The sequence below is a fragment of the Ovis canadensis genome, chromosome 3 (assembly GCF_042477335.2).
Source record: "Ovis canadensis isolate MfBH-ARS-UI-01 breed Bighorn chromosome 3, ARS-UI_OviCan_v2, whole genome shotgun sequence".
Lineage (NCBI taxonomy): Eukaryota > Metazoa > Chordata > Mammalia > Artiodactyla > Bovidae > Ovis > Ovis canadensis.
The window spans coordinates 123,486,676-123,503,596 of record NC_091247.1 but is presented as its reverse complement, the minus strand read 5'-3'; the positions used below and the strand labels follow the sequence as shown (position 1 = coordinate 123,503,596).

Here is a 16,921-nt window from a genome sequence, read left to right as displayed (position 1 = left end):
GACAACCACTTTGCCTTATTGCATTTTCTCCCCACTTGGGGATGGTTTTGGTTACTGCCTCCTATACAGTGTTATGAACCCTCTGTCCATAGTTCTTCAGGCACTCTGTCTATCAGACCTAATCTCTTGAATCAATTTGTCACTTCCACTGTATAATCACAAGGGATTTGATTTAGGTCATCCCTGAATGGCCAAGTGGTTTTCCCTAGTTTCTTTATGTCTGAATTTCACAATACCTTCCCATAGTCAGTTCCAGGTCTTGTTTTTGCTGACTCTGTGGAGCTTCTCCATCTTTGGCTACAAATAATATAATCAATCTGATTTTGGTATAAACCGTCTGATGATGTCCATATGTAGAGTTCTCTCTTGAGTTGTTGAAAGAGGGTTTTTGCTATGACCAGCGCATTCTCTTGGCAAAACTCTGTTAGCCTTTGCCCTGCTTCATTTTGTACTTCAAGACCAACCTTGCCTGTTAATACAAGTAGCTCTTCACTTTCTACTTTCACACTCCAATTCTCTATGATAAAAAGGACATCTTTTTTGGTATTAGTTCTCGAAGGTCTTATAGGTCTTCATAGAACCAGTCAAAGTCAGTTTCATTCGCCTATTTATCCATAGACTTGGATTACTGTGATGCTGAATGGCTTGCCTTGGAAATGAACTGAGATCATTTTGTCGTTTTTGAGACTTCACCCAAATACTGCATTTCAGACTTTTTTGTTGACTATGAGGGCTACTCCATTTCTTCTAAGAGATTCTTCCCCAGAGTAGTAGATACAATGGTCATCTGAATTAAATTTGCCCATTCCTGTCCATTTTGGTTCACTGATTCCTAAAGTGTTGATGCTTACTCTTGCCATCTCTTGTTTGACCACTTCCAGTGCACCTTGGTTCATCAACCTAATATTCCAGGTTCTTATGCAATATTGTTCTTTACAGCATCAGACTTTCCTTACACCACCAGACACATCCACAACTGGGCCTGTTTCCACTTTGGCTTAGCCTCTTTCTGGAACTACTTCTGTGTTCTTCCCCAGTAGCATTTTGGGCACATCTGAACCTTTAGGGATGGGGCCCCCAAATCTGTTCTGTGACCATTCCTCTAGAGATTCTCTTGTATGCTAAACTTGAGAGCCACTAGATTAGAACTAGTGTAGGGTTGACTCTATCACCTAAATGTTATTTACGCTCTTTGCAGTGGTTTTAAGGGTGAGAACGTGAGAACATACAGTTTCTAAGCTGAGAATGACCATAAAGACAATTTATTCTCTGTAAAATAGTCTTTACATTTCCTGCCATCCATTATCAAATTGTTCTCTTTTGTACTATCAATTCTGAGTTGGCCTTCAACTCTGTTGCGTCAACTATATGTGGGCATTATATTTAGAATTAATATTTGTACTTCTTATATGAATAGGAATCAGACAAATCAAGACTTTTCTCGGAAATACTATTAATAACAACTTTGTGGCTATACTTGGCAAATGTTGATTACCAAGGAAACTGTAAGGAAGGAAGGAAGAGATTCTTGTACAAAGAGACATGTCAATTGTCTCTAAAAATAAGAATGTTTCTGAGCTATAAAGAACATTTTATATCTTCCAGGGGAATTCCAGAGAATGAAAATTATGAGTACTGATATATGATCAGTATGAAAGATCTGTTATTAAATTAGATCTATTTGAAAATGGGCTGGAGTGCTTTGTGACTTAATGAGCTTTCCTGTGGTTAAGAATATTTAAGTCAAGATCAAATGGTAAGTTGATTGAGTGATCTAGATCCTTGCTACCCAAAGTGTAGTTTCATCTGGGAGTTGTTACAGGTCCAGGATCTCAGGGTCCACCCCAGTCCAAGTGAGTCAGAATTTACAATAGAACAAGATCCATGGGTGATCTATGGGGCTTCCCAGGTGGCTCAGTGGTAAAGAATCCGCATACCAATGCAGGAGAAATGGGTTCAATCGCTGAGTTGGAGAAGATCACCTAGAGGAGGAAATGACAACCATTATACTTGCCTGGGAAATCCCATGCACAGAGGAGCATGGCATGCTACAGTCCGTGGGGTCCCAAAAGAGCTTGAGATGACTTGGTGACCTAAACAACAGCAATAAGTATGCTATGTTTGAAAAACAGTGCTCCAGTTGACATCTAATGAATCTTTACATTACTCTTGTACTTAATTCTAATAGGATTATGTTCTGATGCAGAATTTGAGTAACAGTCTAGAAGAGAAGGGGGTAAGTATGTGAGCTTGAGCTCACCTTCTACTGTGAGGTCATCAACTTAATTAAATGTTACCCCTAACATAAAATGGTATGTTTCTTGAATACTGTACTTAATGTAAGTGAGCAGTTATTTGAATAGTATTTCTATAGCTAGCTTTGGACTATTTGCCTAACACAAAAGTGAAACATATCTTTTGAATTTATTGCACTACATCATAAGAGTATTTGTACTAACTTCCAAATTATACACAATGTTGAACCCTTCTCCCAATTCCCTCCTGCGTGTCCTCTTCTTTATACTAAAACTAGGATATCTTAATTTCCCTTACTGAAACCCTTCCTTTTTGTTTAGAGCAGGTACCAGTTTTGTCTTCTGCTTCCTCTCCATCCCTGACGGGTCTGTATGAATGGACAGAAGAGGCAGAAAGAAAGGAAAATACGTTAAGGGGTGTTCAGGTATGAGAGAACTGGGAAAGATCCAGGGAGCAGACCGCTCAAAGCTAAAATTTACTCTGGCAGGGAGTACTTAACACACAATTCTCATCTCCAAAGCTATGAATGGAAAAGAGCTGGAGAGGTAATGAGAAGTGACAGATGCCGCCACACCCTAGACTGACTCAGGTCTCTACAACCGCGACTACCGTGCCCTTGGTCTTGAGATGAAGGAAGCCGGTTAAAGAAATGACAAGCACGGAAGGCCAGAGAGCCAGAAGATGCTCAAGCCTGTTCTGTCCCTAGCAGTACGGGCCAACCCACGTCTTCCTGTAGAGACCATTGTGCATGAAGCCGGGGCAAGGAGGAAGGCACCCGCCTTGTCACACCTGCCCAGCCCCAGCCCTTGCCTTTGCCGGGGGCACTGGGACCAGCGCAAGCCTCAGCAGCTTTGGGGGAGTCGTGTGTATCCGCGAGCGCGTGTACGTGAGGAGGAGAGCAAAGACGTGATTACTTCAGAATTTATTTAAGGGCCGGTGGAAACCACTGCACCAGCTTCCAGGGGAAGCCCTTGTTTCAGAGGAAGAGGAGGTGGCGGCTGCCAAGGAGGAGGAAGGGGGTGGAGGTGGGGGAGACAGACGGAGGAGGAGGAGCGGCAGCAGCAACCGCACAGGCAAGTAAGAAGATGCTATAGCATCCGCACTGGCGCCCAGCAGGTTGGTTCTCCCGGCCAACCGATGCCAGCAAAGAGGCTGGGAGGCGAAGCTGGGTGTGGGGTTTCTGACTGCTTGCCCTTCTGGAGGAGCAGCAGCTCTTTTAAGTGAAACAAGACACCCTTAGCTTGGAAATAGGCAGGGGGCCAAGCGGGGATCTGCCCTGCTTCTCGCATCCCTGAGGACTCGCTTCCCTTTAGCTTGTCAACTCCTGGAGGTAGCCATAAACTCCAGAGGGGCTCCGGGTCGGGGGCTGGCTGGAGAAATTCCCTTCCAGATTCTCCTCACACCTCTTCCCAAAGCTCACGTTTGGGGGTGACACCCTCCAGGTGGCCCGGTCGCGAAGTAGCGCCGCTTGGTTAAGTTTCTGCAAGTCAAACCCAGTCCTCTCTTGCCGACTCCCCGCCCCGGGTCTCCAGCTGCACGCGAGGAGCTGTGGCTGCTCTGGCAAACGGGTCGCTGCTGCTTTAAGAGCCGCCTCCCCCTCTCCTCCTTTTGACAATGGTCTGAACCGAGCTCTGCTTCCCAAAGCAAAATTTGTAATATGCCATTTTTCCGATGGACGCTTCTCCTTTTGGCTGCTGACGGAGCCGCGGGAAGATGCCGAGCTGCTGCCACGCCAGCCTGCCGGGGCACGTTCCGGGAGAACGCCGGGGCACCCGAGTGTCTAAGCTGCTTTTCTCCTCCCGTTGCTAGGGAAATGGTCCAGGAGTGCCGGCTGTGAGCCTCCCCTCTCGTCAAGCCTGAGACTGCGGTTGTCATTGCTCAGTTGAAGAAGCGGGACCCGAAATTACAGACATTAGGTACAGAGACTGTGTTTGAGTTACCTGGTTTCCCATCTGCTTTATTTTTTTACCCCTTCCCCCTCCCCAGTCCTGGCCCCACCCCGCCCCCAGGGAAGATGAGATGCAAATTCCCTCCTTGTCAATTACTGTTCCTTACCTTCTGCTTTCCACCCCCACCCTCTCCCTTCTATTTCCTTTACCTTGGCTGTCTCTTGTTGGGCAGGATGGACAATTTTGGTGTGGAAATTATGAAGTCAACTTCTTCAGGGTGGTGGGGGGGTGTGGCTGAGAGAGAACTGTCCAGCCAGCCTTATGGGGGTGTGCTGGCTCTTTGGCCAGCTGTAAAAATGAGTGAAAAATCCTGGCATTAAAAATATAATAATATTTCCCGAGGACTGGGGACTTCAAAGAGTTAAATAGGAGGAGGAATATTCATGTAGTGTAATCAGACAATGGCTAAGATTTCTTTCACCGAATTATTCCTTGTGGATTAACTGAGGTGGAGATAGGTAGGTTCTAAAGACTAAATCTTTGCAGAAGAAACTGACTACGGAGAATAATTAGATTTTTGTCTCCAGTAGGATCTAAATCCTAATTATCTGTTTGAATAAAGTGAGTCATTGACAGAAAAAAAAAAACGCTTTTGTAGCACTGTCATATCTGGATACATACTGTTTGAATAGCATATATTGTTAAGAAACACTCTGGATCTTGAAAGCCCTTGGGTAATGACTCCAGTGGACATTCAAAAGTTTTATTTTGAAATCAGAGATTTAGAAGATAGTCAAGGTTATGTGCTAAGAATAAGGGAGTTGGTTTTCCTGGTATAAAATTCTTCAAGCTAAATTTCAGCACTGAGATAATTAAAACAGCTATTTTCCTTTTTTAACAAAAAAAATAAACAATGTCTCTAACTAGCCCTTGAAACCTTCAGTAATTAAATGACCAGAGCATCAACATCTAGAAGAGTATAACATAATTCATGTATCAGTTGATTTTGGGAAGAGAGTGATGAAAAGGCAAATATCAAAGCAAATTGTTAGTATGCTCTCTCTAGCTTATTAGGAATTATGTCATACAATGAAGTTTTCAATATTGAAAATGATTCTAAAAGTTAAAAGTGGCAATATGGGGATGAAATAGAAGATAAGTTGAATGACTGTAGCCTTCTATACTATGCAAGTTACACTGAATACAGATTTTTAATAGCTTTTAACACCTAAAATGTACACTTAATGAGTTATACTGTATTTCAAAAAATATACAACTATTTTGTAATTTATATTAGATGTAATATAAGTTTTATGGCAAGAAACTAAGCTAGCTCATGAAAGTTGCCTTGTTTTTTGTAGACAAATGTTTTCCTTCTAATTTTGATGAGAAGACTTTAGATTTACTCATGCGGGTTGACTGTGAGGGAAAAAAAAGCATCTTACCATGTGTTCATCTTATTTTCTAAGTAACTTTTGCATTGGATTTGAAAAGTCTAGAGCACCTACTGGAATTAAACCTTTAGGCATAGAAGCGGAATAAATCATAAAGGTAAAATGTTCTTTTTGCAAAGGTTAATTATGGCCATTTTATAATAGGAATAAATACTTGAATCTGCAATAGTTCTTTATAATTTTACTATGTGTTTTCAGTCAGGTATCCTATTGGAACTATGGGCTTGTTTTTTTTAAAATGCCTACATTATTCCTACTTCACAGAAAAGAAAACTGAAGTTTGGAAACATGACGTGAACTGCTCTGGCTCACATGCCTTGGGAACTGAAGTGAATCAAGTTCTTTTGAATGTAAATTTAATAGACTTTCTAAATCCCTTAGCTGCTTCTCATCATAGCATCTTCCAACTGTGTCAAAGACCAACTTTTATACTGATCAAAGAGCCTAAAGTTTCTGAATGTCTAATGTCTCCTGATGACAATGGTTATCAGAACTAGAGTAGCGTATTCAGAAGAAAGCTGTAGCTGAGGTAATTGCTGCAGTTAAGTTTTTCCTCATAATTTAAAGTTATTATGAGCGACTTAGAGTAGAGGTTGGCTCAGAGCTTTCTTTTAGGAAGGACACATTTAGAACACAACTTTGAAAATGTCTAACCAGTCTTAAACTGAAACCCTGTAAGTGTTTTGGCACTGATTGTCAGTGGTACCATTTCATTGCCCAGTATTTTGTTTTAACCTTAAATGTCAGAAAGAAACACATTGGCTCTTGATAATGATTTCTCAGAATGACACAGCTGTTCAGTGTTGTGGATTTTATGCATCACATGTGAACCAATTGCTTTAAATATTCAAATATATTAGGGCTTTTTTTGTTTTCCAATTTCTTTTTAATTAAAGAAATTTATAACAGAAAAGAGTCTCATTTTGCCCACCTTTGTGCTATTGTTTGAATGAAATTCAGGTTGAGAAAAATAAAAAATAATTTATCTGCAACCATTAAGTGGTTAACAGTGTTAGCAAATACATGAGTGTGATTGAGTGTGTACATGTGTGTTTTTAAATATTCATACATCCTATTTGAATCACTTATTTTAGTTTAGTGTAAAATGGAAATTGAACAAGTCAAGTTCTTGCCTTCAGGGTGCCCAGTGTTTTGAATGATGAGCAGTAATTCAAAGCATTACTTTGAATTGTTATAAAATTTACCCCTGCCTTAATTCTTCTGTATAGGCTGTCAGTCACAGAATACTTCCTTTTATCTTTTTAAAAGTTTCTCCTAGTTTTCAGTGGGACTTGACCGAATAATTCACAGATAATTGAATTTCTCTATTCAATAACTCGATTTATATGAAGAATTACATAAAAAGTAATTAACTATTGAACTGTTAAATCTTGACATTTTATTTGAAAATATCACCAGAAATATTTTCCCCAAGGACAGGATTATGTAGGCAGAAAAATAAATTGACCTTGCATTATAAAACCAAAGAATGCTACAGGATCAACAGCCAGACCAGACTTTCTCCACATCAGACTTTTGCAAAACCAAGCCCTCTAATTAATAGCTTCTGGCTTCAGTACAACTGAAACTGAGATGGATTTGATGTTTTCTTAAACATAAGAAAGAAAAGGAAAGAGTAAATGAGATAATTTCTGATTTTTTAAATGCTACACAACAGGTCAATGTTACATCTTAATATCTGTGTTTTCTATTTTAAATAAATTAATTTAAAAATATTCTGAAAAGTTCATTTATTTTATGACTAGCTGCTTCTGATTAGCAGTTAGGATGTAAAATTTCTACATTAGCTAATGTAATTTATGGCATCTGTTTTGTGGAATATTTGAATGAGTGTTAGTTTGTATTGTTTGGATGGAAAGCAGACAAAATGATTTGAAGGAAACAAAAGAATAAGTATAATTAGTAGTATAATAATCTAAACAAATTTATGCATTTCAGTCTATATCCTAAAGCGTGTGTCTAATTCAGTCAGCATCACTTATCTACTCTGTGTAGAATATTGTAGGAATTCAGGAAGAGAGCTTGTAATAATAAAATGGAAGTTGTAAAGTCAAGAAGCTTTAAAATAGTTGTATGAAAAAAATTTTGAAAAAAAAAAAAGAAAAAATTTGATAAAATTAAAAAGTAAAAGCTGATTTTACATAAAGGAATAATCAATTATTTTCAGATCTTCTAAATGAAAGAATGAACATTAATTCATTCATTTATGTAAGTAACACAAACATCATTAGCTTCCTACCTGTTAAATGTCAGCCACTATGCTTGCTTTTAACAGTGTAATAACAAATAAGGGTAAGATGGAGGTATTAGCTATAAGTGATTTGTAAATTTGAATAAGAAGAAAGGTGATCAATTAGTAAGTGTTTCAACATCTTACTATAAATTGAATGAGGTGGGGTAAATCATAAAAAAAAAAAAGACTTTGAGAAGTAGATGAACTCAAGCTGTGTTTTTGGAGGTAGGAGATATGTAGATTGTTATGCAAAGAGAAAGCATGTTAATTTGGAGAAGTCAGTGAATCATATTTCAGATTTGAGAAGTAGATGAACTCAAGCTGTGTTTTTGGAGGTAGGAGATATGTAGATTGTTATGCAAAGAGAAAGCATGTTAATTTGGAGAAGTCAGTGAATCATATTTCAGATTTTTAGTATGGTAGGATTTGGAGCAGTAAGGAGAGGAGAAAGGCTGATGAGCTGCAAAGAGTTGGGTGAGCTGAGGGTCAAGTGGGTTTATTGGAAACCATTTTTTTTACTAAGATTTCTCTCCCCTTTAATTTCTTTAAGCAATGATGTGTGAAGTGATGCCCACGATTAATGAGGACACCCCAATGAGCCAAAGGGGTTCCCAAAGCAGTGGCTCGGACTCAGATTCCCATTTTGAGCAGCTGATGGTGAATATGCTGGATGAAAGGGATCGTCTTCTAGACACCCTTCGGGAAACCCAAGAAAGCCTCTCACTTGCCCAGCAAAGACTACAGGATGTCATCTATGACAGAGATTCGCTCCAGAGACAGCTCAATTCAGCCCTGCCACAGGTATGCCTCCTGGGAGCTTCTGTCCTTCCTACTGCAGCTGAAAATGTGATAAGATATAATAAGCTTTGCTTTATTTCCATTCTGATAATTATTTTTGCCCTTAGTAGAGATGATATGCAAATTTTGGTGAGAAAAATGTAAGAATAGATAATTAGCTCACATGCAACTTTGCCTCAAAATAGTGGCACTTTGATGGTGGGAGATTTGAAGCATGAGTCTCTATCTGCTGTTTCTCTTGAAAATTTTATCTGTTTTTTGGTGTAGGTAGAAGATCACCTGTTGACCAGCTTTTAATTACCAGACTGTGAGAATAGATAGTTTTCTCTTTCTTGCTTTTTAAACACTACTATGATATTTGGGCTTCCCTAGTAGCTCAGCTGGTTAAAAAAAAAAAAAAATCCACCTGCAATTCAGGAGACCCTGGTTCGATTCCTGGGTTGGGAAGATCCCCAGAGAAGGGATAGGCTACCCACTCCAATATTCTTGGGCTTCCCTGGTGGCTCTGATCATGGGAGACCTGAGTTTTATCCCTGGTTGGGAAGATTCCCCTGGAGGAGGGCATGGCAACCCACTGTAGTATTCTTGCCTGGAGAATCCCCATGGACAGAGGAGCCCAGGGGCTACAGTCCATGGGGTCACAAAGAGTTGGACACAACTGAGCGACTTAGCACTGATGACGTTTGGAAAGATGTATTTTATATTTTCAGTTTTGTGGTCTGTCTTTGGAAATGATAGTGCTTGGAAGTCTGTTGTCCAGTAGTTTTTGTCTTTCTTTAGAAAAGGTTAATACTGCTTGAAAGTATTGAATTTATTGATGTATTACCCTCCCTTCAAAAAAACATTTCAACCAGTTTCTTTAAAAAAGAAAAGTATTTTGGAGATAGGAGAATAGGCAAAAGTTCAGTTTTATTCTCACAAACTTAAAATTGTTAGATTTTAACAATTTTATTTATAAGTAAATATTTAGAAACTAATTAGTTTATGTAATAGCATGTTATATGCATTATGTATATGTATTGTAATAATATTCCTATTATATGTAGTAATATAAAATAACTTATCTTTACTATATTATTGTCATATACTTATTTTATAGGAAAACAGATTTTTAAAGGATTTTCAGCTAATTTATATACAAATTTAATAATTAATCAGTTCTTTTATTTAAGAATAGCATATTTTGGTATGAGAAGCATCATAGAATATGAATTAAGTTTTTAATAATCACCCCTCAATAAATCATGTTTTTCTTTTAAAAACAAGTTTGATTTGCCCTTTACTTAGAAGACAGTACAGCAAATGTGGAAGAGTTGATCTTTCTCCATAAATTTATGTCTTGTAGGTAATATCTTTTCATAAATACTGAAAATTACATAATCAATGTTGATAAAATTCTAAACCAGCCATACAATAAACGTGGAGTACAATGTTGAGATATTTATGACTTTCAGAATAAAAAGGATCACCTAGATTGCTCTGTCACATTCCCTTTAGGTAATTCCATAATTCCTGTCCCAGTTCTTTTCATTTTCAGTCTGTTTTGTGTTGAAATGCAATAACATTTCCAATAACTCGAACCTGTTGACATACACTAACTGGTTTACACAGAATGTATTGTGTTGGTTCATTTCAAAGGACAACTGTCATACCTTCACCGAGAATTATATTTTTCAAACTAGACTTTTCACTGTTTACAACTGTTCTTCATGCAGTCATTTCTAGAATGATTATCATCATGCTTACTCACCTCTAAAATTATCTGAGTTGGTTAATGCTGTTGTTAAAATATGGTCTTATAACCAATCACACTATTCATTACCTTCTGTGATGAGCATAGAATAGGGCAATCATTTCTCTTTCTGTGTTTCATTAAGAATCCTAGAGTTGTATTATATTATTATTTGGGGGCAAGTTCAACATACTTTTATTATGTATTAGAATGGTAAAAAACTGAAGTTTATAATTGAGTTGCAAAAATGCCATGTCTTTTTCCACACTCTTCTTAGAAGTTTACTCTGGTCGTAAGCATAGGACTATACAGGTACCCTTCCTAAGGTTATCTTTTTATATTTTTTTAAGCTTGATGCTATCAATTTGTGATCCTAACACTATTAAGATGATTCTAAGAATAATTTGTTTCTTACATTTTTTTTCTCCTTCATGGTGACATGATAGAGACATGGGTGAATCTTTTATAAAGATGTTGTAAAAATAAAATATGAATGCTAGAACGAGGTATTCGGGAGGGAAAGGAGAAAACTGAAAATTTTTCGTATATAACCATATTGTGTAGATAAACCTCTTTTGAATGGTATAGGAATGAAAATATTTTAATTATAGCATTCAGTTATGTTGAAAATCTGTATTATATCATCAAAATTTGAAAGTGAAAGTAGCTCAGTTGTGTCTGACTTTTTGCTACCCCATGGACTATACAGTCCATGGGATTCTCCAGGCCAGAACACTGGAGTGAGTGGCCATTCCCTTCTCCAGAGGATCTTCCCAATGCAGGGATCAAACCCAGGTCTCCCACATTGCAGGTTGATTCTTTACTGTCTGAGCCACACCTAAATTTAAATTTTTTGACTTTCAATTATACTGGTACACAATCTCTTATCCAAACCCATTGTGTTTGAAAGTTCAGAATTTTCCTAATTTATATTATGCATGTATTGTACAACTTAAACTATGATCTCCTCTAGCCAGATTCTAGGAAACACTATATAATTATACACTTCATATTTCTGAAGAAATATGAGAAATTCCTACTGTGTGAAAAATATTAAGACCATAAATGGCCTCATACTTACAAATAAATGTCAGTTTTCAGAGTGTTTGAAGTTTGGAATTATAGATTAGGGATTAGGAGCCTGTACATTTAATGGGTATAGTTCTAGTCTCTTTATAAACACTTCGACACAGTTTTCAATATTTATTTGTATTTTACTATTAGAAATATTTAGTACCCTTAGCAATCCACAGGTCATTAAAGATAGTGATGGTCCTGTCATTTGTTAAAGGAAATATTTAATAACCTAATCTACAACTTCAGGGATTTAAGTTTTCTGCAAGTAACAGAGGAATTTAAAATTCTTCAATTGGCATCCTTGAACCTTTTAAAATATTTTGTAAGCAATGTACCTGAACTGTTTGGTGGCACTACATTCGACATTCACTTGGGAGAAGAAAAGACTCCCACAAATGTGAGTTGTTCAGTTCAGTTCAGTCACTCAGTCGTGTCTGACTCTTTGTGACCCCATGGACTGCAGCATGCCAGGCCTCCCTGTCCACCACCAACTCCCAGAGTTTACTCAAACTCCTGTCCATTGAGTCGGTGATGCCATCCCACCCTCTCATCCTCTGTCATCCCCTTCCCCTCCTGCCCTCAATACTTCCCAGCATCAGGGTCTTTTCAAATGAGTCAACTCTTCGCATCAGCTGGCCAAAGTATTGGAGTTTCAGCTTCAACATCAGTCCTTCCAATGAACACCCAGGGCTGACTCCTTTAGGATGGACTAGTTGGATCTCCTTGCAGGCCAAAGGACTCTCAAGAGTCTTCTCCAACACCACAATTCAAAAGAAGCCATCTTTGACACTCAGCTTTCTTTATAGTCCAACTCTCACATCCATATATGACTACTGGAAGAACCATAGCTTTGACTAGACGGACCTTTGTTGGCAAAGTAATGTCTCGGCTTTTTAATATGCTTCTAGGATGGTCATAACTTTTCTTCGCATCTTTTAATTTCATGGTTGCAGTCACCATCTGCAGTGATTTTGGAGCCCCCCAAAATAAAAGTATGACACTGTTTCCATATCTATTTGCCACAAAGTGATGAGACCAGATGTCATAATCTTAGTTTTCTGAATGTTGAGTTTTAAGCAAACTTTTTCACTCTCCTCTTTCACTTTCATTAAGAGGCTCTTCTTCATCGCTTTCTGCCATAAGTGTGGTGTCATCTGCATATCTGAGGTTATTGACATTTCTCCCAGCAATCTTGATTCCAGCTTGTGCTTCGTCCAGTCAAGCATTTATCATGATGTATTCTGTATATAAGTTAAATAATTAGGGTGACAATAAACAGCCTTGACGTACCTCTTTCCCAATCTGGAACCAGTCTGTTGTTCCATGTCCAGTTCTAACTGTTGCTTCCTGACCTGCATACAGATTTCTCAGGAGGCAGGTCAAGTGGTCTGGTCTTCCCATCTCTTTAAGAATTTTCCACAGTTTATAATGATCCACACAGTCAAAGGCTTTGCCATAGTCAACAAAGCAGAAATGGATGTTTTTCTGGAACTCTCCCACTTTTTTGATGATCTGACGGATGTTGGCAATTTGATCTCTGGTTACCTCTGCCTTTTCTAACTCCAGCTTGAACATCGGAAGTTCATGGTTCACGTACTATTGAAGCATGGCTTGGAGAATTCTGAGCATTACTTTGCTAGTGTGTGCTGCTGCTGCTAAGTCGCTTCAGTTGTGTCTGACTCTATGCGACGCCATAGACAGCAGTCCACCAGGCTCTGCTGTCCCTGGGATTCTCCAGGCAAGAACACTGGAGTGGGTTGCCATTTCCTTCTCCAATGCCTGAGAGTGAAAAATGAAAGTGAAGTTGCTCAGTCATGTCCGACTCTTTGAGACCTCATGGACTGTAGCCTACCAGACTCCTCCATCCATGGGATTTTCCAGGCAAGAGTATTGGAGTGGGTTGCCATTGCCTTCTCCATGCTAGTGTGTGAGATGAGTGCAATTGTGTGGTTGTTTGAGCATTCTTTGGCATTGCCTTTCTTTGGAATTGGAATGAAAGCTGACCTTTTCCAGTCCTATGGCCACTGCTGAGTTTTCCAAATTTGCTGGCATATTGAGTGCAGCACTTTCACAGCATCATCTTTCAGGATTTGAAATAGCTCAATTGGAATTCCATCACTTCCACTAGCTTTGTTCGCAGTGATGCTTCCTAAGGCCCACTTGACTTCACATTCCAGGAGGTCTGGCTCTAGGTGAGTGATCACACCATCATGATTATCTGGGTTGTGAATTTCTTTTTTGTATAGTTCTTCTGTGTATTCTTGCCACCTCTTCCTAATCTCTTCAGCTTCTGTTAGGTCCGTACCATTTCTATCCTTTATTGTGCCCATCTTTGCATGAAATGTTCCCTTGGTATTGTGAGTTTTTAGGCAGAAGTAAAGTATGTAAAATAAAAACTACAATAACTTAAAAGTGAAATTTGTTTTAGGAAACACAGATAGAATTCAAAGCTGAGTCAAATTTTATGACATATTATGTTTTCAGTCACCTATACAATATTTTTTAGTTGATGATTTCGTGCTTTGCATTAGTCATTTTCTCTCCTATCATTTTTTAGGAACAAATGTAGCAGTGATTTTTACACTCCTCACCATGAAAATATTTGTACTCATATTGTTTACTTTTTCATTATGTAATTAAAGATAACCATGTTTAACAAGAATTGATCATTCCACATCATTCCACATTTTAGGTCTGATGTTTCTAAGCAATACACTGATGTCTAATGCACAGATCCATTTTAAGGAGCCATAGAATCTGAGACTCAAGATGCCCAAACTCAGTTATCATCTGCCTCTCACTCAACCAAAGCTTCTCTAACTCTTCACCCAGACACTTGATAGTCCTCATAGCTGATTGCCCAGGAATAGCCCAAGAATATGGGAGTTGGTAGCCTATCCCTTCTCCAGCGGATCTTCCTGACCCAGGAATCAAACCAGGGTCTCCTGCATTGCAGGCGGATTCTTTACCAATTGAGGTATCAGGGAAGCCCTTTTGCAGCATCTTATTTAGCATATATTGAGGGTCTTCTGTGTATTACTGAATGATTACATATGTTTGTAAAGGGGATAGGAAAACAAAAGAACATAGTTTTGTTTTTTATTTTCCCAGAAAACTTAGGAAATAGGTATAACATTAATAGATTGAAATTAATATAGTACCAGAAGATTACAGAGGTACTAAAAGTATTTGTACCACAACACTGATCTGTAATAAACTAGATAAAGTTTCATGTGGAAGATGATATTAGAGATATTTTTAAGAGAAGGTTAGAAGGGGCTAGAGGATATTTTGTATCAGACAGTACAGGTATGCAGGGATGATCCTGCTGAAGGATATGTGGGGACTGAAATTCAGCCTGTGCTCTGCTTCAGGCTAAGCGATGTGTTCCTAATTCCCATAAAGGAACCAGCTGAGATAGCAGTATCCCTGATTAAAAAGAGAAGAGTAAATAGGGATTAAATAAGGAGAGTAACTGAGAGGTTTGTTGTTGAAGGGCTGTAGGGTAGGAATGAATCTTTCGTATAGTGACAGAGGAGGATACTAGCCTATTCATATGTGTGGTGAAAGGTAAGGACGGACATTTGTATACAGAGTAATCAGTAGAAGCTTGAGTGAACTAGTGACATGATAAGGCAATAATGAAGGGATATTGTTCTACCATTTTGATTCAGGATAGGTTATATAATACTTGTGTATCAGTGATCTATGGCTAAAATAATGCTATGTAACAAACAACATAAAACCTAATTATCATGCAATATAATGGGTTTAAGGAATTCAGCTGACCTTTACTGGGCTTCCCAGGTGGTGCTAATGGTAAAGAATCTGCCTGCCAATGCAGAAGATGTAAGAGACATGGGTTTGACTTGTAGGTTGGGAAGATCCCCTGGAGGAGGATGGCACCCTACTTCAATATTTTGGCCAGGAGCATCCCATCTACAGAGAAGCCTGGTGGGCCACAGTCCATGGAGTTGCAAAGAGTTGGACAAGACTGAGTGCCTGAGCCTGACCTTGACTTGGAAGGTTAATCTTGGCTGGACTTACTAGGCCACTTGTTGTCTGAAAGTTGACTCGTTAACTGTATGTTAACTGGCTATTGTTTGATCTAGGATGGCCTTAGCTGGACCAACTTGGGCCCCTCAAATCTAAGTTTGTATCTGATCCTTCAGTAAGATAGTCTTTGCATGTTTTCATGGTGATGGCAAAAGAGTAGGGGAAAAGGAAAGAAAAGCAAATACTTTTTAACCTTCTGCTTGGGTCCTTTTTTTTCTGTAATACTCCTTGGCCAAGCCAACAGACGGAGTGGAAAGCAAGATTACATGGCAAAATTACAAGGATAGAAAAACACAGTTACCATCAGTGTAAATAATGTACCACAAATAGATGTTAAAAGTCATTAGGGTCATTATTATGTTCAGTTCAGTTCAGTTCAGTCGCTCAGTCGTGTCCGACTCTTTGTGACCCCATGAATCACAGAACGCCAGGCCTCCCTGTCCATCACCAACTCCCGGAGTTCACTCAGACTCACATCCATCGAGTCAGTGATGCCATCGAGCCATCTCATCCTCTGTCGACCCCTTCTCCTCCTGCCCCCAATCCCGATCAGCATCAGAGTCTCTTCCAATGAGTCAACTATTCGCATGAGGTGGCCAAAGTACTGGAGTTTCAGCTTTAGCATCATTCCTTCCAAAGAAATCCCAGGGCTGATCTCCTTCAGAATGGACTGGTTGGATCTCCTTGCAGTCCAAGGGACTCTCAAGAGTCTTCTCTAACACCACAGTTCAAAAGCATCAATTCTTCAGTGATCAGCCGTCTTCATAGTCCAACTCTCACATTCATATATGACTACTGGAAAAACCATAGCCTTGACTAGACAGACCTTAGTCGGCAAAGTAATATCTCTGCTTTTGAACATGCTATCTAGGTTGATCGTAACTTTTCTTCCAAGGAGTACACATCTTTTAATTTCATGGCTACAGTCACCATCTGCAGTGATTTTGGAGCCTCAAAAAATAAAGTCTGACACTGTTTTCACTGTTTCCCCATCTATTTCCCATGAAGTGATGGGACCAGATGCCATGATATACATTTTCTGAATGTTGAGCTTTAAGCCAACTTTTTCACTCTCCTTTTTCACTTTCATCAAGAGGCTTTTTAGCTCCTCTTCACTTTCTGCCATGAAGGTGGTGTCACCTGCATATATGAGGTTATTGATATTTCTCCTGGCAATCTTGATTCCAGCTTGTGTTTCTTCCAGTCCAGTGTTTCTCATGATGTACTCTGCATATAAGTTAAATAAGCAAGGTGACAATATATAGCCTTGACGCACTCCTTTTCCTATTTGGAACCATTCTATTGTTCCATGTCCAGTTCTAACTGTTGCTTCCTGACCTGCATACAGATTTCTCAAGAGGCAGGTCAGGTGGTCTGGTATTCCCATCTCTCTCAGAATTTTCCA

The 16,921-nt window shown here is 38.9% G+C and overlaps 1 protein-coding gene across 1 annotated transcript in view; it reads left to right on the top strand.

Moving 5' to 3' along the window:
• Positions 1–3,882: 3,882 nt before the first annotated feature.
• PPFIA2 (PTPRF interacting protein alpha 2) overlaps positions 3,883–16,921 on the top strand; it is a 511,234-nt gene continuing 498,195 nt past the window's right edge. Inside the window, exons 1-2 of the mRNA XM_069584127.1 lie at positions 3,883–4,172; positions 8,404–8,654. Coding sequence (XP_069440228.1) covers positions 8,406–8,654 — 249 coding nt within the window. The 5' untranslated portion in view covers positions 3,883–4,172; positions 8,404–8,405. The remainder of the gene's footprint in view (positions 4,173–8,403; positions 8,655–16,921) is intronic.